Source organism: Engystomops pustulosus, chromosome 5, assembly GCF_040894005.1.
Source record: "Engystomops pustulosus chromosome 5, aEngPut4.maternal, whole genome shotgun sequence".
Lineage (NCBI taxonomy): Eukaryota > Metazoa > Chordata > Amphibia > Anura > Leptodactylidae > Engystomops > Engystomops pustulosus.
The window spans coordinates 147566581-147590021 of NC_092415.1; the positions used below are offsets into that span (position 1 = coordinate 147566581).

General features: G+C 42.1%; 2 protein-coding genes across 2 annotated transcripts; one reads left to right on the forward strand and one right to left on the reverse strand.

Annotated features, from left to right (window-relative positions):
• Positions 1–4019: 4019 nt before the first annotated feature.
• Positions 4020–17345, reverse strand: PSMA2 (proteasome 20S subunit alpha 2). The gene is made up of 8 exons (XM_072153342.1): positions 17194–17345; positions 11041–11117; positions 9771–9903; positions 9564–9686; positions 7743–7824; positions 5051–5124; positions 4386–4443; positions 4020–4305 (listed from the first exon to the last, which is right to left on the reverse strand). Exons 1-8 carry the CDS (start codon positions 17232–17234, stop codon positions 4189–4191), a joined length of 705 nt encoding a protein of 234 aa, XP_072009443.1. The 5' UTR covers positions 17235–17345; the 3' UTR covers positions 4020–4188.
• A 233-nt stretch (positions 17346–17578) lies between these two features.
• Positions 17579–22529, forward strand: MRPL32 (mitochondrial ribosomal protein L32). Its single transcript, XM_072153343.1, has 3 exons — positions 17579–17754; positions 20756–20922; positions 22146–22529. Exons 1-3 carry the CDS (start codon positions 17643–17645, stop codon positions 22395–22397), a joined length of 531 nt encoding a protein of 176 aa, XP_072009444.1. The 5' UTR covers positions 17579–17642; the 3' UTR covers positions 22398–22529.
• The last annotated feature ends 912 nt before the right edge of the window (positions 22530–23441 follow it).

Consider the following 23441-nt stretch of genomic DNA (forward strand, 5'->3'; position numbering starts at 1 on the left):
GATGTTTTTCTGATATGCAAATTAGCATTTGTTACTCATGTCCTGTGACTGTGACTCTTCTCTCTCTGGCTGCCAGTGAACCACGTCCCATTATTTTGTCTGACAGCTTTGTGTCTCTTCAAATCGCTGCTCTGTCGCTTTGTACTTAGGGACTGTCTGCTGATATTTAAATATAGACTATGTAAGGATGGGAATTATTGTGTAGATTTTTTACACAGTGTTACATTCATGACATGTGACCAGAGACATCATCGCAGATCCTTTAGCCTTCTAATAATATCAAACTGTACATCATGTATGTGATTACATGAAATCACAGCAGCCTCCTCGGAGGCTGCTGTGACTTCATGTGGTTAGATACATGCATGTGGTACAGTTTGCTATTGTTAAGAGGCTAATGGACCTGAGATGATGTCACTCTGGTCACATGACATGAACTGTGACCAGTAAGGAGGCATAAGGCGGCTGAGCAGGACACGCCCCCCCCCTCCCCCTGATGCCAGGTATAAGATAAAAGGTGATTTATGTGGATGTAAGAAAAACTATTTTTAGCTAATAGCAGGGTATCACTTAAAGGAAACCTACCACCACGGATCTACCTATTAAAGCAGATTCTCTTGAAAGCCCTTCCCCGGACTCTCAGACTATTTCCCACCCTTCAAAGTTTTAAACATGCTCTTAAAACCCATCTCTTTAGGCAAGCCTATCATATTTGCTAACTGCATGAAATGTCAACTCTCCCTTTACTAATCCATCTTGTGTCCTATCTACCCTCTGTTAACCGGCAAACAGCAGATATATACCAAGCTCCAGGCTTCTCTGCAGTCACTTTCACCTTGGACCCTGTAAATAAGATGGCGGCTGATGGCTGGTTCAAGCAGCAGAATTTTTATTTATTAAATTTTTTCGTAAATTATTTTATATTGTTCCCTTATAAAAAATGGCTGGACCATTATACAAGCTCTTTTACCTCTTGTGTCACCCCCTTCATCCTCATAGTCTGTAAGCTCTTGTAAGCAGGGCCCTCACTCCTATTGTTCCATATTGTTTGTACTCGGTAATGTAATATTATTTTTGTATATGTCCCCTATGATTTGTAAAGCTCTACGGAATTTGATGGCACTATATAAAGAATAAAGATTATAATTATTGTTACTCCTATTACTCAGTGATAGTCGGTGTAAAATCCCAGGTTGTGAGCGGGGACTATCTAAGCAGACACATCATGATCAATCTAGTTTTGTGAGCTGACATATGGTTAGATTATCTGGGTACATGTGTACATACACATTCATATGGCTTCTGAACATAGTACTAATATCTGACACATAGATAGATGAGACAGATCAGATATTATGAGATCCATGAGATCTATTACACACAATGACACAGTCAGCTCTCCTACATCTTTGCTATTCCACAATACACTAGATCTTCTGTGCCTCCCCAGATAAAGAACTTATCTGCTTGTAGCTTTACACTCCTCACGCTGCTGCTGGCAGGAAGTCAGTGTATGCGTATCAGTGAGAACCCCTGGCAGGGCTAGAGTGGAGGGAGCAGAGAGAGAAACTCATTTCCACAAAGAAATCCAAGATGGCTTTCACCACCCTAAGTCAGAAGTTACAGGGTTGTGTCTAGGGGCAACTGAAATTGTGTACAGCAGGACTGATAAAGGCAGGTTGGAATTATACCTGTGAAATGCTGCATTTTTGTTAGTGAATTAGAGAATGTGTTATTTTGTTATCCTGAGTATATTTAACCCCTTAAGGATGCAGGGTTTTTTCGCTCATTTCTCGCTCTCCACCTTCAAAAATCCATAACTTTTTCATTTTTCCTTGTACAGAGCTGTGTGGGGGCTTATTTTGTGTGTAACAAAATTTTTCTTCTCTCACTTTGTTTATTACCTGCCATTTGCCGGATACCTCCACCTACATAATCCACGGCAAGGCTGATTTCTTCCACAAACAGAATCACTTAACCAGAAAACTTAACCCCTTAAGCCACCATGACGTTCCCCAACGTCATGGGCAGCAGTGCATAAAGACACCATGACGTTTTGGAAAGTCATGGCTTCTGTCTGTCATCCTGTCAAAACGCAGGGTAACAGGATCACCCAAGGCTCAGCTGAGCAGCATGTCGGTAGTGGGTAACTAAGAACCTCAAGTTCGTTATTACAATATAGCCTAGAGGAAGTAGATCATAGTGTGATATGTGGATGTGCGGTCCAGTTCTTTTTCTCTCCCCATGTTGGTCCAGTATCAGAATCCTTTCTCATTTTCCTTCACAGAGAAAGGAGGTCAGATGCCTACAGTGACCGTCCACACCAGAAGTCACTTGCACAACACATAGAATTAGCCCCTTCACTGCCCTGCTGCATAACTCTCTCCTCTGTGCTCTCCTCACCATTTTTGAATTTAAGGGGTGTAGTTTCCTAAATGGGGTAATTTGTGCGTTTTCTGTGGTTGAAGTCCATTAAAATCTCTAGAGATATGAAACTGCACTTGAAATGAATTAGGAAATATTCTTGAAAATTGTCACCAAACAAAAGCCTTCTTCCATCCTACAGATACAAAAGAATTTTAAAAAAATGGCAAAATTTGATAAAAATGGTGAATATTATTTATCAAGTCATTTTTGTGGTGTGACTATTTGTTGAAATATTATAAGAGTTTAAAAAAAGCACTAATTTTTGCTACTTTTCAGTTTTTACACAAATAAATTCAAAATATAATCACTCAAATGTTTCAACATGAAGTACAATGTATCACGAAAAAACACAAAATCAACTTGATATATTAGGTGTTCCAAAGTTATTACAATTTAAATTGACACATGTCAGATTTGAAAAATGGGTCTGTGTCCAGAAGGTCAAAATAGGCTTCGTCCTTAAGGGGTTAATGTAGCTGAGCTGCAATACCATATATTACCCGTTTCTGGAAGGAAGCAGACATGTTTATGTAATCCGATAATCCCTTTGAATCCTTCTATGAAGTACTACATAGAAGGAACTCCCTGAATCCTACCAACATACTTCCATGCAAATACATCCCCCTCTTGTACTCCCAGCCTGCTAACATTCAGTCCCATGGAAATGCAGCCCTCATGCCACCCCAGCTTTTAACTGGGGCCCCATGTAAATACACTCCTCATCCCTTCAGCCCCAATTAATGACATTGTTACTGTCCATTCCTCCAGTACATCTCCCACACCTTCATTTTTCTGCTCCATGAACTGACCCCTCAGCACAGATATCTGAGGCTTCTCTTTACCCTTTATTGATGGCTCCACCCCCTAATTGGGAGAGCCCGTCCCCTCAGTGACATGAATGATACCTATCTGAATAAAGGTGCAAGCCAGTGCCACAGGCAGACCGAGTCAGACGGGGAGGGATGTGGAGCGGACCACATCCCTCCCCGTCTGACTCGGTCTGCCTGTGGCACTGGCTTGCACCTTTATTCAGATAGGTATCATTCATGCACTGCCATATTCTGTGGCATTGCATCTTTTCTCAGGCAGCCTTGTTCTGATCACCAGGTTTTTGTATACCTAGCGCCATTCAGCTATTGATTTTTTACTTGTAAATTACATTATTGATTGTGGTCTGGACACCTGGTGTCATCCTGTACACTCACTCATATAAACTTTTGGATTATCTGTTTGTGGGAGGGACTACAGGGTTTACTGACCCTTGGTAGCCAGATACACCTGTGAGTGTATCCTTTTAAGTGTTTTTAATTTTTTCTTTGTCCTGTTCATATGTGTAGTTATTTACAATAAAATATTTTGTCATTTATGGTTAGTCCTTTGTATGTATCCCATCTTTCTCTTCAGTGTTGTCACAAATGTATGAAGGTTACCACAGTCACTGTGCCTGGATCTATGAGTAAGTGCCTCTGGTTAATTATGCTTTTTTTTTTTATTTCCTTTAAGTAAAACCGACTACTTAAAATTGTAATTTCAAGCATCGGGAAACTAGTTACAATGGATAGGAGGACGGCAATAAGAGACAGGGTTTGATATTCTGTTTGATGTTCTTTATTGTGATTAGATCCATATCATTTTTAAAAAGATCTGTTGGACAGGTAGAAATAAGAAAGTATGCAAAAAAATCTGCAAAGAAAACCATTTTGTATCCTTTAGTGGCAGAAAAAAAAACTACATCAACCGATCTCCCCAATCGGAAACCTTTTATGCTATAGCTGCCAAGTAATCCTTGACTTCAGCAGGAGTGAGCCTCTTAAATCCAGCTTCATTGCAGATCCCCACTTCAATATTATCTTCTGTCATCTGACCCTCAAAGCTTTCCTGTGGAAATACACATAGGATAGTTGTATTATACGCTCCCTTATTCATGGTTACATTTCCTATGTGTTCCATCACAATACCTTCAGTGTTAAAATTGCTGTGTGAATGGCATCTTCCAGTTCAAGATCTTCATTATATCTACAAGAAACACAATGACATTTTACAATGGAGATGATAGAGACCTTAAAATTCAGCTATAAGACCTTGTACAAAGACATTGAAGTAGCATCCAAGAACAAAGAAAACTGCAGAAGGAAGTAGAAGTACAGCCACCAGAAGGTTATGGATCTCTCTAAATGGGCCCAAAGAAAAATAAAAATAAGACCGTTTGGTGCAGATTTTATTTCCTTAGTAAAAATTTATATACAAGCGGTCCCCTACTTAAGAACTCCCGACTTACAGACGACCCCTAGTTACAAACGGACCTCTGGATGTTGGTAATTTACTGTACTTTAGCCACAGGCTACAATAAACAGCCCTAACTGATATCAAAGGCGTCTGCAATTAAGCTTTATGGTTAATCCTGACAATCCAACATTTTTAAAATCCAATAAACAAACAGACTTAAATTTTTTTCCCTGGAGCTGCAATTATAAAATATACAGTTCGGAATTACAAATTCACCTTAAGAACAAACCTGCCGAACCTATCTTGTACATAACCTGGGTACTGCCTATATTATTCTTACTCAAAGCTCCTTTAAATTATAAGACTCTCATCCGCTCTGAATAAATGTATTATGTACCTTTTTTCCAAGAAAGTCTTTCCATTTACATAATTCTTTCCCATTGCTGTAGCTTTCCATGCAAAGTACGCCCCCTGGAGGAGAAGAAACCATGTTTTATAAGGGAAACCATTGCAGAGTACCAAGTTCAATTGTCACAAAGAGAACTGGCACATGACCGTAACATGTTTTTGCTGTTTTGCAACCCTTTCACCTACTTCACACTCCATGCTATATATGTACGGCACAGTGGTGCAGGGCCTGCATGAAGAGGGCTCAAGGGCTGTGTCCTCTTCATACAGAGGTGGGGTTTACTTATTTTTGAAGGTGGAGAGTGAGTAAAGTGAAAAAATCCTGCGTCCTTAAGGGGTTAATTGCATTAATTTGTTAATTGCAATTTTTTATTACAGGAGTCCTCTGATTAGAGACACATATCCTTTATATTCAGGTCTGATCACTAGGATCTCTTGTGAACTACAGCACAAGTGACTTAGGGCCAAGAGCTGCTGCATAAAAATAGGACTTCCAGGAGCAGCTAGAATCACTCCTCTGGTACAGCTGTGAGGATGTTGGGAGCCCTATTCTGTATGGAGTAACTGAGGGTGCCTTGCAGTCCCCTGTCCATTCTAGTAGGCAAATATCTTTTAACCCCTTAAAGGAAACCTACCATTTGATTTGATGATTTATGAAGCAAACATACCTTGAAAATGCTATAGCTACTCTAGTGCAGGATCATATCTTGGTTAATCCCCAAGCTGAGTGGTTTTGCTGAAAAAAAACCAATACCATTCAGGACCTTGGGAAAGCTGGGACAGACTGTCTTACACATTACATGGAGCTTGGAATTGCAAATGGCTATGTAAAGAATGACTAAGCATGACTAGTCAAGCACTAATCAACCCGAGCCGAATGACTCATACACAGCAGCTGGGGGATGGTGCAGCAATTGATTATTCTGTCTGAGAGAAACTGCTGGGCGGCAGAGCAGACATAGTAGGGGCAGAGCTTCATTATCATAATGTTATATCTGTTCTAACTGCAAAACCACTCTGCACAGGGATTAACCAAGATATGATCCTGGAACAGTGTAGCTTCAGCATTCTCAAGGTATGTTTGCTTCATAATGCATCAAATCAAACGATAGGTTTCCTCAAACCGTGAAATTGGCGAAAAAATGTATTTGCTTTATTTTCTTGTGGGTTTAGATTTAATGGCCTTCACTGTGCACCACAAAATGACATGTCTGCTTTATTCTTTGGGTCAGTGTGAGCATGGGGATAAGTTTTCATACATTTACAAAAATTAAAACCTCCTGTACAAAAAGAAAAAAAATCAAAAAACACTTCATTTTGCCATCTTCTGGCGCTAATAAATTTCTTATACTTGGTTGTAATGGCAAAAAAGGGGTTTCAACTAAGGACGCTATAACCGTTATTGTATTTTAAAAGATCAGACATTTTGGGACATGGTTATGATTATTACTGTTTATATTTAACATCAGTTCTAGGGAAAGGGGCGGATTTGACTTTTTTTTTTTTACTATTTTTCAGACCCACTAGGGTACTTTACAGCCAGACAGCCTTGGGTCTTTGTATGACCCCAGGGCTGTCATAGTAACCTATCGCCACCGCCAGATGACCTAACAGCCTGTGACCCCTGTCCGTACAGCAGGAGCCGACATGTGACGTACTATTAAGTCACTCATCGGTAAGGGGGTTAAGGACACATACTTATGCAATTGGAAATATAGTTAAGCTGTGTAAGGATTCATTTTTTTAACTGAACTGTCATTTTTGTTGATGACCTTTAGATCAATTTTTATTTTATGGTTGACAAAATACAAGTGAAACAAACATTTTTCTGCAGGGGTGTTCATCACAAGGGATCATTATATTTATAGACCTGGCAGTCTGGGATGAGGTAAAACCTTACATCTTTATGATGTCATGTACGTTCTAAGGGAAGGGGAAAGAATTAAATAAAACCAGAAAAATCTAAAAATCTTAACAGATAATCAGGTTCTAAGCAGCCAAATGCATGGCAAAAGGTCAAAAACGGATGAGTTTTCAAAACGCATGCGTTTTTTAACGGTCTGAAAACAGGACAATTGCCATCACCCTAACCCAGTGTTGGCAAACCTATGGCATGGGTGCCAGAGGTGGCACTCAGAGCCCTCTCTTTGGGCACCTAGACCATCACCCAGCACAAAGTCCACCATTCAGGACTCAAGACCTGAATCAAGTAGGTGTGGACAGAGCTTGATTATCATTGTAGCCCCTTCTCCGGACCTGTGATTCATCCTGTTAAGGGGAATTTAGAGGGAAATTACAATAATACAAATTCCTCCTTCTTTCTCCTGTATTGGTGTCCTCAGGGCGCCAATACGTTTGAAACCTGTTACTTTAAATTGGCCTTTGTGAAAAATATATGGCTTTTGCTTGTAGTTTCGGCACTCGGTACCTAAAAGGTTCGCCATCACTGCAGTAACCTGTGTAAATGGAGAAACAGCAGTGTTCGGCTCATGCACATGAACGTATGTTTTTTCCCGGTTCTGTATATACAGCTGTAGATTGTGGTAGATGACCTTTAAATGTCCCCCCCCTTTTAATAAGATGTATTTTCTTTATAAGGTGATCCCTTTGATAGTAATAAGATATGGATGAAGGGCAGGTAACAATTTTATGTAAAGCAAGAGAATATTCATGTTACTTACAGAAGGATCAGACTGAAATAAATATGGCCTATCTTCATCCCAACCAGCAATTAATAGTGAGACTCCAAATGGACGCACACCACTAAGGATTAAAAGAAAGTTATTTGTCATACATCCAGTAACACACGTGGCATTTTATGTATAGCAGACACATTCAATGTGGAATGATATTATATACAGTATATACTCGAGTATAAGCCGATCCAAGTATAAGCCGATCCAAGTATAAGCCAAGGCCCCTAGTTTTACCACAAAAACCTGGGAAAGCCTATATTTTTTTTACTTGAGTATAAGCCGAGTTTGGGGTTTCAGCACATTTTTTGTGCTGAAAAACTAGGCTTATACTCGAGTATATATGGTATATATATTTCACCCACTACTAACAGACATTTGAAAATCTGTTCCAAATTATCTTTATAAGATGATTGTATACAATACATATACGGTAGATATACTTAAATGTTATACATAAATGTAACTACTCTATTTAGCAAACTATAAGATGCACTTTTTAGCAAGAAAAAGGGTGAATCGCTGACAGTTTCATTAGCTCTCGGAGAAGAGCCTCCGCACATCTCTCTCCCTCCCTCTCCCAGCTCTCCTGACATGATTACCACCTACCAGGACCACGTGACTAATCACATATCACTGCAAGGTCCTGTAACCCTATAATTGCAGCCGGTTAAAAAGCCAAGGGATTGGCCAGAAAACAAGCTGCAGCTGGTACTGGGCATGGAGAAGTGTTAGGGTGGTGGCACACATGCCATTTTGGCTGCGTTTGCAAATGCAGACCAAGCCGCACCCTCCAGGGCGGCCCGCAGCCCGATCGCATCGGCAGTTCTATGGAAACGCCTGCGATCGGGAACGAGCCGCAGGTGTTTCGTAGCCATAGGTGTAGCCGCATGTGTTTCAGGCCGCCCTGGTGGGTGCAGCTTGGTCTGCGTATGCAGCCAAAACGGCACGTGTGTCACCACCCTTAGGTCTGATACCACACTATTAGGCGGTTAATATGCATATGACTCATTACATTATACTTGGGGTGATGCCACACATGGCGTTTTTGGTCTGTTTTTAAGAACGCCCTTTCAGTCTGTTTAAGGCAAATCTCTCTCCAACTGGTGCAATATGTTGTGAAACTGCAAGGCAATCAGTTTTGAGGTGGTTTCAGATGCAGTTTTGTTACTTTAACAGGTGAAAGACATTAACTGAATGGGTGAATTAACAAAACTACACCTAAAACAACCTCAAAGCTGATTGCGATGCATTTTAAACTGCAATGTGTGACTGCATCTTGAGGCCAGTGGCACACGTGGCGTTTTGAATCCATTTTTGCGCGGTTTTTAAGAAGTCCGTTAAAAAAAAAAAAAATTAAAAAAAGCGCATGGCGTTTTACCAATTATGTTATTTAAAAAGCGTCAAAAACGGATGCGTTTAACGGACTGCTTAAAAACAGCCCAAAAATGGGTTCAAAATGCCCCGGCCTAAGGGTGGTGGTAGTGTTTTGAACCCGTTTTTAGTTGTGTGTTTTCAGGCTCGCAGTTTATTCCCCCCCAAAAAAAGCACACTTTTTTACAGTCTGAAAACGCATGATTAAAGACGGCCTAAAAACACCACATGTGCCACCATCCTAAGAAGTGTACGGCTATCCTAGCTTAAATGTAATTACAATTTTTTTTTTTTTTTTTTTTTTTAATAGAACAGCCTTAATAAGAAATTAACAGAGGCTGGGAGGTCAGAAAGTCATTTTTAACTATTTTTTAGAAAAACCATCGAATCTGTAAAAAAAAAAAAAAAAAAAATGGGAAGAAAAAAAAAGCTCACCCGGACTGTGTGTATTCCTGCATGACGGATGCCACTCTCTGTACTAACTGTGCTGTTGGAATAGGTTCCTGATACACCATGCAATACTGCTGGGCCAGTTTACGGGCCCTCCGAACAAGGACTCTAAAGATAAAAAAAATAAATAAAAGAATATGTAACAAGACTACAGGACTATGCCATGCACACATCTACCATGCCATTGGATACCTGTAATCTGGGCCCATGCCACTGTACACCATGCCTATGTGTTTTGTGATTGGTTCCACTTTATGTACACTCTGCTCATCGTACAATATGGATTTCTGTTTTTTCTCAGTCGCCAAAACAACGCCATTTGCAGCTATAACAGAAAACAAAATGGTTTACATACACACCACTTTCCATACAGATCACATACAGACCACTTTCCATAATGGCAATGATTCTGGGACAAGTTTTCAAGATTTGACAGTTCAAGGTAAGATATAGTACCTACTGATCATACTGCCATATTTCAAGGTAAAATGTAGTATATACTTCCATATTTCAATGATTGATTTTTATTGCAATATCCATGAATACTGTTCCTTAACCCCTTCACATATTCCATAAGACTACATAATGTCCTATTTAGACATGCCAGTGCAGATAGCATATACATTATGGCAGTGCCAAATTTCAATCGTTCATGTCTTTGGATAGTTGGCACCTACAAACACAGAATGCGCAGAATTGCGTTTCTAGGTGCCACGGTTCAGGAGACATGTCAAAGTGAGCCTCTCCAGTTTGAAGGAGCTGCAGAGGACACTTTGGATAAACACATGTACCCTCAGCCTCCATCTGAGGGTGAGCAATGCCTTGTCAGTGATAAGATACGTGATTGGTACGTGATCCAAGCTTGCCACATTAAAAAAGTCCTGGGCAGAGACTTTCCCCTGAAATTCAGGGTCCTCATCCTTCCCGCCATCTTTAAGTCCTATAACCCCCCCCCCCTTTCAGTTTTGCACAATTTATTGTCAGAATACTAACTAATGTAAATAAGTCAGTCACTCTCTAACCATTCCCACTGATTGAACACAAGACAATGACTACAAGATTTTTTTATTATGCTTATGGTTGCCATTGTTACAATATTTACCTGTAAAATGAAAAGCCAATAAAAGTTTGTTAAACAAAAGTATATATTATCACATCAAAAAAAAAAAAAGGTTCCAAGGATATTGTAATTTAACTTGACTTGCACTGCAAAAATTGACCTGGACATTCATGCACCAATGACCCATGGTCACGAATGGGTTAACTATAATATCTGAAATAATTAAATCAGCTTTAGGTGCAAATTATTTTTCTCCTAGCTTTTAGTGCTGAAATGGCCAAATCACTTTGGATATAAATGGCTGCCGGCACTTTTTTGGGGGGGAAATTCTTCACCATAAACATATCCTAAGAGCAGTGGCGGGTAGGAGCGTGCTGCTCTATCACACTAAACTCGCTTTACCTTTAATTCCAACAGATGGAGCTCCTGCAGCTACCGCAGCCAACGCATATTCAATCTGTACAAGTTTACCTGAAGGACTAAGGAGAGAAATCACTGTTAGAGGAGCAACTGGTAAACATACACATTAGGGCAAGATGGAGCGATATTTCTGGCTCATTTATAACTAATACACTCAGAGTCCAGAAGTCTATATACCCACTATGAAGACTTCTGTACACTGAAGAGTGTTCAGGTACTACTAACCCATTATTAGCAGACCAGCACCATCGATTAGCCGACCGATAGTAAGATACTGTGGGGGAGATTTAGCAGTGCTTCTGCACCAGTTTTATGGCGTAGAAGCACTGATATAATCGCACATTTCTTAAGCACTGGGATGGGGCGGCTTTAATATACGGTGTGTGAGCGCAGACGTTTTTCACTTATAAATCCATAGGCTGCTCTGAGCCACAAGACAAGGCACAGCCACTTAAGAGATGTGTCTGATATGGAGATGGACATTCCCTTGAGCACCTCAGCCAATAAGCGAGATGCCACACGTCGTGTTCTTGGACCATTTTAAAGCATGCATTTTTGAACATTTACCATGCATTTTCTCTGCTTTTAACCTGTTTATCTTCATTTCTAGAAGTGTAGGCAGCTGAGAAACAGATTAAAACCAACCAAATGCATGGAACGCTTACAAAAACGCATCCGTTTAAAAACGATCAAAGAACGTGACGTGTGGCAACACCCCGAGTCACACACTCATTGATCTTATATGAACGGCTTATCAGAAGGGTAGCCCATCCATTTTTAACCCCTTAAGGACACAGGGTTTTTTCGCTAATTCCTCACTCTTCAAAAGTCCATAACTTTTTCATTTTTACGTGTACAGACCTGTGTGAGGGCTTATTTTGTGCGTAACAAATTTTACTTTCCTGTGATGTTATTTATTTTGACAAGGCGTGTACTGCGAAACTGGAAAAAATTCCAAATGTGGACTTGTGGGCTCAGTTTTTACGACTGACTGTACGCTCCAAATAACACCTCAGCTTTATTCTTTGGTTCGGTGCGAGCGCGGTGATACCAAATTTATTCAGGTTCTATTGCGGTTTAATACATTTTCAAAAGTTAAATGAATGTGTACAAAAAAGAAAAAATTTGCCATCTTCTGACGCTAATAACCTTTTCATACTTTGGAGTACGGAGCTGTGTGAGGTGTCATTTTTTGTGACATGAGCCGACGTTTGCTACCATTTTGAGGTCTGTGCAACATTTTGATCACTTTTTATTCCATTTTTACGTGATGTAAAAAGGTGTAAAAGTCGCATTTCAGACATTTGGGCAGCGTTTCCCGTCTCGGAGGTCACCATCGGCCGTAACCGGTTTTATATTTTGATAGATCGGGCATTTTGGGACGCGGCGATAACTATTGTGTTTGTGATTTTTACTGTTTATTATGTTTTATATCAGTTCTAGGGAAAGGGGGGTGATTTGAACTTTTAATATTTTATTAATTTTTTTTCACTATTTCTTAGACCATCTAGGGTACATTAACCCTTGATGGTCAGATCGGTCCTACCATACACTGCAATACTTCTGTATTGCAATATATGGCATTTTGCAGGTCATTCATTACAATGAGCCACTGGCTAATTGTAACGAATCTGCAGAAGCCATGTAGCTTCGGATCAAACGAAGACCCGAGGCTACCATGGTAACCAATCTCCGCCCCCCCCCCGATGACGTTCGGGGGAGCGACGATCGGAATAAAGATGGCGGTGCCCACGTGCCACCGTCTTTTAAATGCCACCGGCGACAGACGGTTTAATAGCCGCGATCGGTGAAAGCACCGACCGCGGTTATTAGCGGTGGGGGTTTGCTGCAATATGCAACAACCCCCCATCATTGTATGAAGAGGACTCAGCTCGTGAGCCCTCTTCATACATTCCCTGTACCTCTGCGCCGTAGAGCTACGGCGCAGAGCGTTAAGGGGTTAAATCCTTAAGGCCCATTGCCCACAAGTGAGCCTGATGCCACAAATCTTTGCAGGATTTAATGACCAGAACCTACAACTCAGCACATCAGTTCAGTTGTTGTAAATCCCACATTCAGCCAAAGCATAAGACACCTTTGCAGGAATGAATAGTACACCTGGTATTATACTACTTTCAGGAAAACTGGTTTTTATTCCACTTATTCTTTCTCTTGTAGCGAACATTGTATCTGAAATCCTGTATACATAAACATAAGGAAAGGCGGCCAATGATTAACTCTTAATGTTTCATTTTCAGATTAAGCCCTATAATAATCTTTATTTATATAGCACCATGAACTTCTGTATTGCTTTACAAATCATAGGGGAAATACACAAATGTAATATATTACAGAATACAGACAGTCATATGGGACAACAGGAGTGAGGGCCCTGCTCACAAGAGCTTACAGTCTATGAGGATGATAAGTCTATCCAGGGATTGTCTGTAAAGGGTAATTTGAAGCATTATCAGGGGAGTACAGGACAGAGGGCAGATCTACACAACATGCTAAAAACAGGCTGAACCATGGAAAGAAACCGGAGGGGGCGCCTCACTTGTGACAATGCCATCATGAGCTCTAAAGGTCACAGCTATAATTTTTCAGCCAATGTGCAGATAACTGAGGAGATTTTTTTTTTACTTTTTTGGTGAAACAGGGCGATAGAATACTTAACTTTCTTCACAGCAAACTATGTAGAAATGTGTCTGGCTCCTTCATTCACAGGGTCATCTGTGTCCCAGAAATCATGAAGTGATAGAAAAGTGCCAAACCACCATCAATGATAAGGAATAGGCAAAAGTGCAAATGTGTTTAAAGAGGACCATATTTTGAGCTCCCATATTATCCAAAATTAGCTGCCTGTGGGGCAATGCACCTTAATTGACATTGACACCTTAATACAGACATTTTTCTGACATGAAAATTAGCTTTTGTCTGGCATCTGTGACTCTTCTCTCTCTAAGGCTGGCAGTAAACCCCGCCACATTATTTTGACTGACATCTCTATCTTATTTTGCCCTGCCTCCTTGTACTTAGGGACTGTCTGCTAATATTCAAATGTACAGATAGGAAATATTGTGGCAATTTTTTTTTTTTTTTTTTTTTTTTTTACACAGTGCCCTGTGATACATTCATGACATGTGACCAGAGTGACATCATTGCAGGTCCTTTAGCCTGCTAATAACCTCATACTGTACACAGTGTATTTGATTACATGAGATCACAGCAGCCTCCATGGAGGATGAAGAGGAGTAGAAGTCCATGGAGGCTGTTGTGACTTCATGTGGTACAGTTTACTATTGTTAAGAGGCTAATGGACCTGAGATGATGTCACTCTGGTCACATAACATGAACTGTGACCAGTAAGGAGGCATAAGGCATGGGGAGAAGTAGAAGGGAGGGGAAGGATGAGCAGGACACACCCCCCTCTGATGCCACATAATATAAGATAAAAAGGTAATTTATGTGTATGTAAGCTGAAAGAAGGTGTGAGTCAGTTAATAGAGCTCTATATGAACCTGTCACTGGCTGTATATGTGCAAATGTGGTGACAGGTTCCCTTTAAAAATGAACATGAGGGTTTATCTTCTCTACCGTTTTCACCCAAAATGGAAAAATGTGACAATTGTAATTACAGAAGGTTAATAATTTTAAAACACTGGAGCAGTTCTGCTTTGAATCATATCATCAGGCTCAGAGCTGCCACTGCTGACACCCAAACCCCTCCCTGCTGTACAGAGTGAAAGTGAAAGCTGAAAAGCTGTGTCATGCCTGCCAGGTTAACTCCAGAACACTTCCCACTGCGTGAACACTGATGGTCAGGGCATAATCCAGATCCGGGTTCAGTTATGACAGAGCTCTTTCAATGTTGATCGATGCCAAAGGCCATGTTCACACTTAAAGGGAACCTACCACCACGAATCTACCTATAAAGGTAGATCGGGTGGTAGGTGGATGTATGGGACGTGAGGATAGCCCTTTTTAGAGCTAATTCTCACGTCCCCGCTAGCGTCACAAACTTTATTGCCCTAATATGTTAATTTAATTAAGCGGCTACCGGGGCGTGGAGTAGCCGGACACGAGGCTACACGGCGCGGCTACTCCACGCCCCAGTAGCTGCTTTCCCCCCGCCTACCCTGTGATCTTCGGCGCGCAGCTCCTGGCAGCTGCGCGCCCTCGTCCGAGAAGCCGGAGTTCTGCGCATGCGCAGTAACTCCGGCCTCGTTCCCGAGATCGCGCATCTTGGCCGGAGTTACTGCGCATGCGCAGAACTCCGGCTTCTCGGACGAGGGCGCGCAGCTGCCAGGAGCTGCGCGCCGAAGATCACAGGGTAGGCGGGGGAAAGCAGCTACTGGGGCGTGGAGTAGCCGCGCCGTGTAGCCTCGTGTCCGGCTACTCCACGCCCCGGTAGCCGCTTAATTAAATTAACATATTAGGGCAATAAAGTTTATGTGACGCTAGCGGGGACGTGAGGATTAGCTCTAAAAAGGGCTATCCTCACGTCCCATACATCCACCTACCACCCGATCTACCTTTATAGGTAGATTCGTGGTGGTAGGTGCCCTTTAATATGATAAAATCCTAAAATGAACAGTGTCACCAGCTTTTAAGCCACTATTAGAGTAGAGTACAATAAATCCTTTCTAGAATTCCATCTTGACTTAAAACTTATCCATTTACCCATTTAAAAAATGACCTCCCATTGCATATGCAAATGAGCAGAGAAGAGTCACTTTTTGCCTCTTTTTAGAGACTGCAGGTTGGTTGCAACGCTGTTAAGATGGGATTGTTAACTGTTAGAGCCATGGTTCTACAGTTTCATTTGCCACCAGCCAAGCCTGTTATTTGAAGGATGTCATTCTTATCTTTACAAGGATTTCATGTTACTAGGTACTATACAAGTCATTATATGGACATCTGAAGTGACTCATCCAATTTGCATATGACTGTGGAGATGTTTTTTTTTGGCCATTTAGAGTGCTGTCATACATCGGTTTTTAACACCCTTTAGGAACTGAATCAAAGCGAATGGGGGTGTGCCACGTGCCGATCGCATATGAGTTTGTGGGTGCGGTAATTTAGACAATACAAGACACAGGGTGTTGGTTACCGATCGGATGCGTATCCATAGAAACGCATATTCGATTGGGCCGTGGCACACCCATGCACTTTAATTCCTTTCTAAACTGAGCCAAGGCGCTACACGTGACTGCACCCTTACTGTTTAGTTTAATTCACTTATAAATCCGTAGGCTGCTCTGAGCCATGAGACAAGGCACAGCCACTTCAGAGATAGACATGGACATTGTCAATGAGTCAGACACTCATTGATCTGATATGAATGACTTGTCCCAAGGGTAGCCCATCCATTTTAAAATCCTTGATGCCCATTGCCACAAACCTGTGCAGGATTTCAGTTGCTGTAAAAACCTGGTGACGGTTTCTGCCGCAAAATGTAAATAGAAGTGGCTATAACTCTGCTGTCAGGTAAATACGTAAAATCTATTACTCCAGATTCACCTGCCTACTTCCCTCCTAGATACACAACTCTGCCAAGGCACGCGTGGACCAGGTAGCCCATTGTCTTCCTCATTAGATGGATGTGCTCCATACAGCTCTGAAGCATCAGCAGTCACATCAAATAGGACAACACTTGCACTATTCTACCCAACTGAATGACGGAAACCACAACAGAACCAAATGGACCCCGGTAACAGGGAACAGTGTGTGTCAGGAGCAGATATTTCATGCAGCACTAGCAGCAGACATGTAACACGTGCAGAGCCCTGGCTGTGGGGCACAGTAACCACCGGCGCTTAGGCCGCGCTCCAGTCTGTGTGTGTACCCGGCTGACGGGACATCGCTGTGTGCGGAGGACAAGCCACGGTCAGCGGCCACACGCAGCTACTACAAGCCTCAGTATGAGCGGCCCCCGGGAGAAGCACCGCATAAGCCGCGGCTCACAGGCCGGACACACAGGAGGGTGACTCTGCAAAGTGCCGGCCCAGAGAGCACACAAAGGGAAGCGGTGCTCAGAAGCGCCGGAGGAAGGGAGGCCGCTGCCAGGGGACAGCAGGGAGTACACGAGGTCAGGCAGTAAGGAGGCCGGCTGTACTGCAGCTTCCCACTCACCTGAAAGTGGTCAGAGAGAAACTATAACCGCGTTCCGCCATCTTCTCTCCGCTCCTCCTCTATGTGAGCTCCCGGCGCTCGCGTCCCACGTCACTACGTCACCTCTGTCACAGCCCGCCCCGCCCTGTGTGAGCGCACTGCCTGACGGGAATTGTAGTTCTCACCATAATGCACTATTAGATTATTATACTATTATAGACTGAGAGATTATTTAATGACATTATAAATACACATATAAAGTTGCTGCGAAATGCAAAGCAGCCATTGTTTATTGCAAAACCCCACAAGTTCATCTCGTAAGAAGCACGCATGCGTCGTCTTGAGTTCTGGGAACTAGGTATTGGCTGGCAAGGGCAGCCATACTTTGGCTGGCAATGTCACATTGGTCTCTCTTTAGTGCGCCTGCGCATAACATCGTGCAGGGTGACAGATAGGAGGTCACTGACAACATGGCGATGTCCGCAGGACCGGGTGGAGGGGTGTTCAGCTTGCTTCTTAGATGTTTCTTACGAGCAGAACAAAACCTGCTTAGAGCTCTGGGAGTTCAGCCTTTACATCCAGGTAAGAGCGGCCATAGCACTGCCTGACCACGTGTCTGTGCTCCCCTAGCTGTCCTCAGCACAAGGGGGCTTCCTATAGCTCCACTGTAATGGAGTAAGTAGCAGTGAGCTGCTTCTCAACGTGAAAATCTCGCAATTTCTCCTGGGCTGCCTCTATTCTCCAGAACTATCGCCCTCGCCCAAGGCCGGATTAAGCTTGGTGGGGGCCCCATTGAATGTAGTACAGACAGGGAACAACAATCGCTATATACTGCCCCCCAGCAATCACTATATAAAGCCCTTAGTAATCACTGTATTCGGCTCCCCCGGCAATCACTGTATTCGGCTCCCCCGGCAATCACTGTATTCGGCTCCCCCGGCAATCACTGTATTCGGCTCCCCCGGCAATCACTGTATTCGGCTCCCCCGGCAATCACTGTATTCGGCTCCCCCGGCAATCACTGTATTCGGCTCCCCCGGCAATCACTGTATTCGGCTCCCCCGGCAATCACTGTATTCGGCTCCCCCGGCAATCACTGTATTCGGCTCCCCCGGCAATCACTGTATTCGGCTCCCCCGGCAATCACTGTATTCGGCTCCCCCGGCAATCACTGTATTCGGCTCCCCCGGCAATCACTGTATTCGGCTCCCTATGACAACTACATACAGTCCTGCTATAAGAACGATATCCACCCTTAAAATAACTATATAGAGTCCCTTATAACTATATAGAGTCCCTTATAACTATATAGAGTCCCTTATAACTATATAGAGTCCCTTATAACTATATAGAGTCCCTTATAACTATATACAGACCCCTATATAACTATATACAGACCCCCTATAATAACTATATACAGTCTCCCTATAATAACTATATACACCCCCCTATAATAACTATATACACCCCCTTCTAACAACTATATACACCTCCCTCTATAATAACTATATGAAGATTACTATTATTGCTATATACACCCCCCACACACATAATAAATATATACAACCCCCCAATAATAACTATATACAGATTCCTATTATTGCTATAATCCCCCCCCCTTAATAAATATATACAATCCCCCAAAAATAACTATATACAGATAAAATACTGAAATTGTTCTCACCTTCCATCGTTCCATTGGTGACGTCACACTCTGCGACATCACCAAGCGGCAGAGCGTCGCCATCTTTATTTACATTCGATTGTCTATGGCAGAGCAGGGAACTTATTGTTCCCTCGCTCTGCCATAGACCAAAGGCAGGAAGACACATCGAAGGTATTCGGCCCGAAGAGCCCGGCGCCGAATACATCATATGCGACCGCCCGAATCGCTCCAATTTGGTGGGGGCCCTTTTAAAGGCGAAGTGGTGGGGGCCCCCCACTATGATCCGGCCGTGGCCTCGACCTTTACAATATTTCAGGAACTCCCATATTCTCAACTCCCAGTTCATACCGGCTTCCAGACCTCTGTTATCATCAGGAAAACGATAACGAAACGTCTGAGATCACATTCACATGCAGCGTTTGTGGAACTTGAAGGTTGGGAGGTAGGGGCTTTTCCAATGGCAGTTGTGTTTCTACTGAAATGCCTGCGATAAAGTACAAGCTCCACTTGTTTTGCATTGTGGGGCTTGTTCTCAATCACAAGTTTTGCAGTAACCGGACAAAGCTCTCCCTGGCAAACACACAATCGCCGCGTGTGAACGTGGCCTCAAGGATCCACTAAAATATCCATAGATTTCAGTGGACTTTAATGGCTTCTATTGTGCACCACTTCCGTTACTGCTTCTATTATTTGTGAAAAATTGGATGGAAGCTGCAGCGCTTTTTGTACCGTCTCGAATAACAGAAGCCTAATGCAAGTAATGCAAACAGACACTAACAGAAGCCATTGGAAGTCTATAGAAATCAATAGTAATGCATCTGTTCGACCTCTCTTATTGTTTTAATGGCGGATCTACAAAGTAGAACCAATTAATCACAAAGACTGATCATTTGCTTCTCTGTCCTTCTCAGAATCGTCCATTTAAAAGCAGCCATTGGCTGTTGGCCAAAATATATATTTTTTTTTTTTTAAATAATTTTCCACTGCTATTGTTTGCTTTTTAATGTATAAATGACTTTTATTTTACAGAGAAATTGGTGAATCTCTGTTTGTTCTTAGGTATTAGTGTTCTCTCACTGTTTGGGTGAAAAGGCTCACGTCCTGAAATAATTCCAATACTAGTGAATCCCCAGTAATTGTGATCATTTCCCCCTTCATGCCATCTTCACAGTAAGTGGCCATGGAGAATTGACAGCGATGTAGTGAGCCAGCTCAGGGTGTTTCTAGCACTAGCTACAGCTTGTGAACATTCAGGCCTGGAAGTTTGCAGGCAATAAGTAAACTCCTACTCTCGGCAGAATCTGGTTTAGAATGGTCTGTGAGCGATGCAATATACAAGTCGGGGTCAACATCCTACATCAGTGATGGCGAACCTTTTGGAGACAGAGTGCCCAAGCTACAACCAAAACCCACTTATATGTCGCATAGTGCCAACATGACAATTAAAGCAGTAACTTATTGATCCCTGGTGTATCACAGGTTTTAATCGTATTGGCGTCATGAGGTCACCAATACATTAGAAAGATGATGGAGAAATTTGGATTGTAGCTTCCCTCCAGGGTCCCCTGGAGAGGAAGAATCAGGGGACCAAGAGTAGGAGCTCCAACAACAATCCATCTCTATCCACACCTTCTTGCTCCTCCTGTAGTTGGGCTGTATTGGATCACAGGAGAAATCCTTGAGTCCTAGCTGGCAAACTGTGTTTTCGGGTGAAGGCCTGGGTGCCCACAGAAAGGTCTCTGAGTGCCTCAGGTTCGCCACCACTGTCCTACATCATCATCATATGATAAATGTCTCCCATTGTGCAGATCATTTGCGATTTTTGGTATTTTATTCCCTAGTACGACATATAAATATCATTTTCAGTAATTTTAATGCCCAAAATCTGTCAGCCAAATGTGTTTTTACATTCTGCAGCTCTAGCTCCAGTGTCCTGTCCATTGAAAGAGTTAGATGATGATGCCTCGAATAATGTGCCCAGCTTTCTGGATAGCATCTTTTGGATGGCTGCTCCTAAATCTAGAAGAACAATCGAAGTTAATCGTTGCCGAAGAAGAAATCCTAATAAACTTATAAAAGTGAAGGTATTACTACAAACTTGTGGCTTAAGTACTGTATATGTTAAATAGTGTTGTGAAGGAAGTGTCCTGCAGCTTTAAACTACTATTTTATTTAATCACTGTGAAGCTAGTCATGATGGCAGCTAGCATATAATATATTTTCAGGTTTAGTAGACAAACAAGCCTGCAAGGTGGAAGCAGCACTCCCTGGAGTGTAGTGAATGCTTCAAATAGCTGATATGTGGAGATGTTAGCTCTCCACTGTTTTGATATTGTAAGGATAGGTAAAAAGTACTGGAATGTCCCATAGAGTAACCCTTAACATGTTTGTACTTGGGCCATATGATACCGGCTGTATGAATAATCCACACTGGACACTGCCCCAGAATCTGGACTTGGCAAAGCCATCTATAATGCTAGCCGAGACACCAAGCATCAAACATGACTACACCGTTTCCAGTGCCTGGAGTTTGGGTGCCCAGCCCAAGCAATGTTTAGTTTGGGAAAAATGGTTGTCATATGGTTCATATTTTATTTAGATTAAATATGGCTCATATTTTATTAGATTAAATATGCCTGTGTAAAAGAGGGTTTAAAGGGGTTTTTCCAACAAACAAGTTAGGCCCTATCCATAAGATAGGGCCTGATTTGCTGACTGGTGGGGGTCTCGGTGATGAGATCCCCACAGATCACGAGAACAAGGGGTCCGATGGGTCCCAGGTACCTCTGTCGGAACCCTCGTCGATCCCTGGCATTCATGGAGCAGATGGCCGTGCATGACTGTTCTGCTCTATGAAGCTGATGGAGATTGCCGAGCACTGAGACCCCCACTGATCAGCAAATTAGGCCGTATCCTCTGGATAGGGCCTAACTTGTTTGGTGAGAAAACACCTTTAAAGGAACCTATCATACGGGGTAAGGCCTACAAACCACCACAAACCTGTTATCAAGTTTGACTGGAGGTAGTTTATGATGATATATTGGCCCTATGGGACGTTATTTATTCCAGGAGGTGTCAGGCCAGTTTGACTCTTCTCCAAGTTTAAGTTGTCTGCATAATGCTGAATCTCCTAAAATATAGAAGGACATCAGTGTGATCCTATTACAGTCCTGGTAAAGAATTTGGGCTTAAATCCTCATGGAAGGTTCCCTTTATGTGTACTGGCTTCCTTTGTTTCCTGAGATTTGTTCATCCCTGGAATGTAAACCTCTCCATACTTACATATTAATGTTTTATGTTTTTTCAGAATAACATTGACACATGTCCAGCATGTGGACACCTGAAGCTGAAGCACATTCTGTGTGGATATTGCTATGAGAAAGTTCGCCATGAAACACATCTTATTAGGAGGGAAATAGAAGCTGTTGAAGGGGGGCCTTTTAAAGCCCCCACTGTGGAAACCGTAATTCTCTATGAGGGTGAAAAGCCACATCCAGAAGATGAAGGGAAAAGAATTATTGAGCGGAAGAGGAAGCGACCATCCTGGTTCTCTTATTGAAGTGTTTGTATTTTCTTGTTGAACTTGACCATATACAGTAAGATTTTGGCTACCTGTGTCTCAAACTTGAATCAGGATATAAGTTTGCCTTTTGTGCAGCTTACATTAAAAGTAACCAGTAAGTGTTTTGTACATGATGTGTTTGGTGGCATTATTTAATATACCCGTACAATCGCCATAATTATAACCCCAGCCAAATTTATTTAGGTGACAATTGGATTTAAAAAATCTAGGATGGTCATAAGAACCAGGATTAACAATAAAGCTTCATTGCAGACACCTGTTATAACTGTTTTAGTCCCAGGCTACAATAAAGTACAGTAAATTAACAAAATCCAGAGGTCCGTTTGTAACTAGGGGTTATCTGTAAGTAGGTATAAAGTAGGGGACTGCCTGTACTTACTTTCTCTTGTGGTTTGTATCCTGATTATCTCATGGAAATCTTTAACCCCTTAAGGACGCAGGGTTTTTCCGCTCATTTCTCGCTCTCCAACTTCAAAAATCCATAACTTTTTCATTTTTCCGTGTACAGACCTGTGTGATGGCTTATTTTGTGCGTAACAAATTTTACTTTCCCGTAATGTTATTTATTTTAACATGCCGTGTACCGCGAAGCTGAAAAAAAATTCCAAATGTGGAAAAATTGAAAAAAAAACTGCACGTGCGTCACGTTCTTGTGGGCTCAGTTTTTACAAGTTTCACTCTTCGCTCCAAATAACACGCCTACTTTATTCTTTGGTTCGGTGTGATCGCGGTGATACCAAATTTATATAGGTTTTATTGTGTTTTAATACTTTTTCAAAAATTAAACGAATGTGTACAAAAAAGAAAAAAAAATTTTTGCCATCTTCTGATGCTAATAACTTTTTCATACTTTGGCGCACGGAGCTGTGTGAGGGGTCATTTTTTGCGAAATGAGGCGACGTTTTCATTGCTACCATTTTGAGGTCTGTGCAACATTTTGATCATTTTTTATTTCATTTTTTATGTTATGTAAAAAGGTGTAAAAGTCGCATTTCGGACGTTTGGGCGCCATTTCCCGTC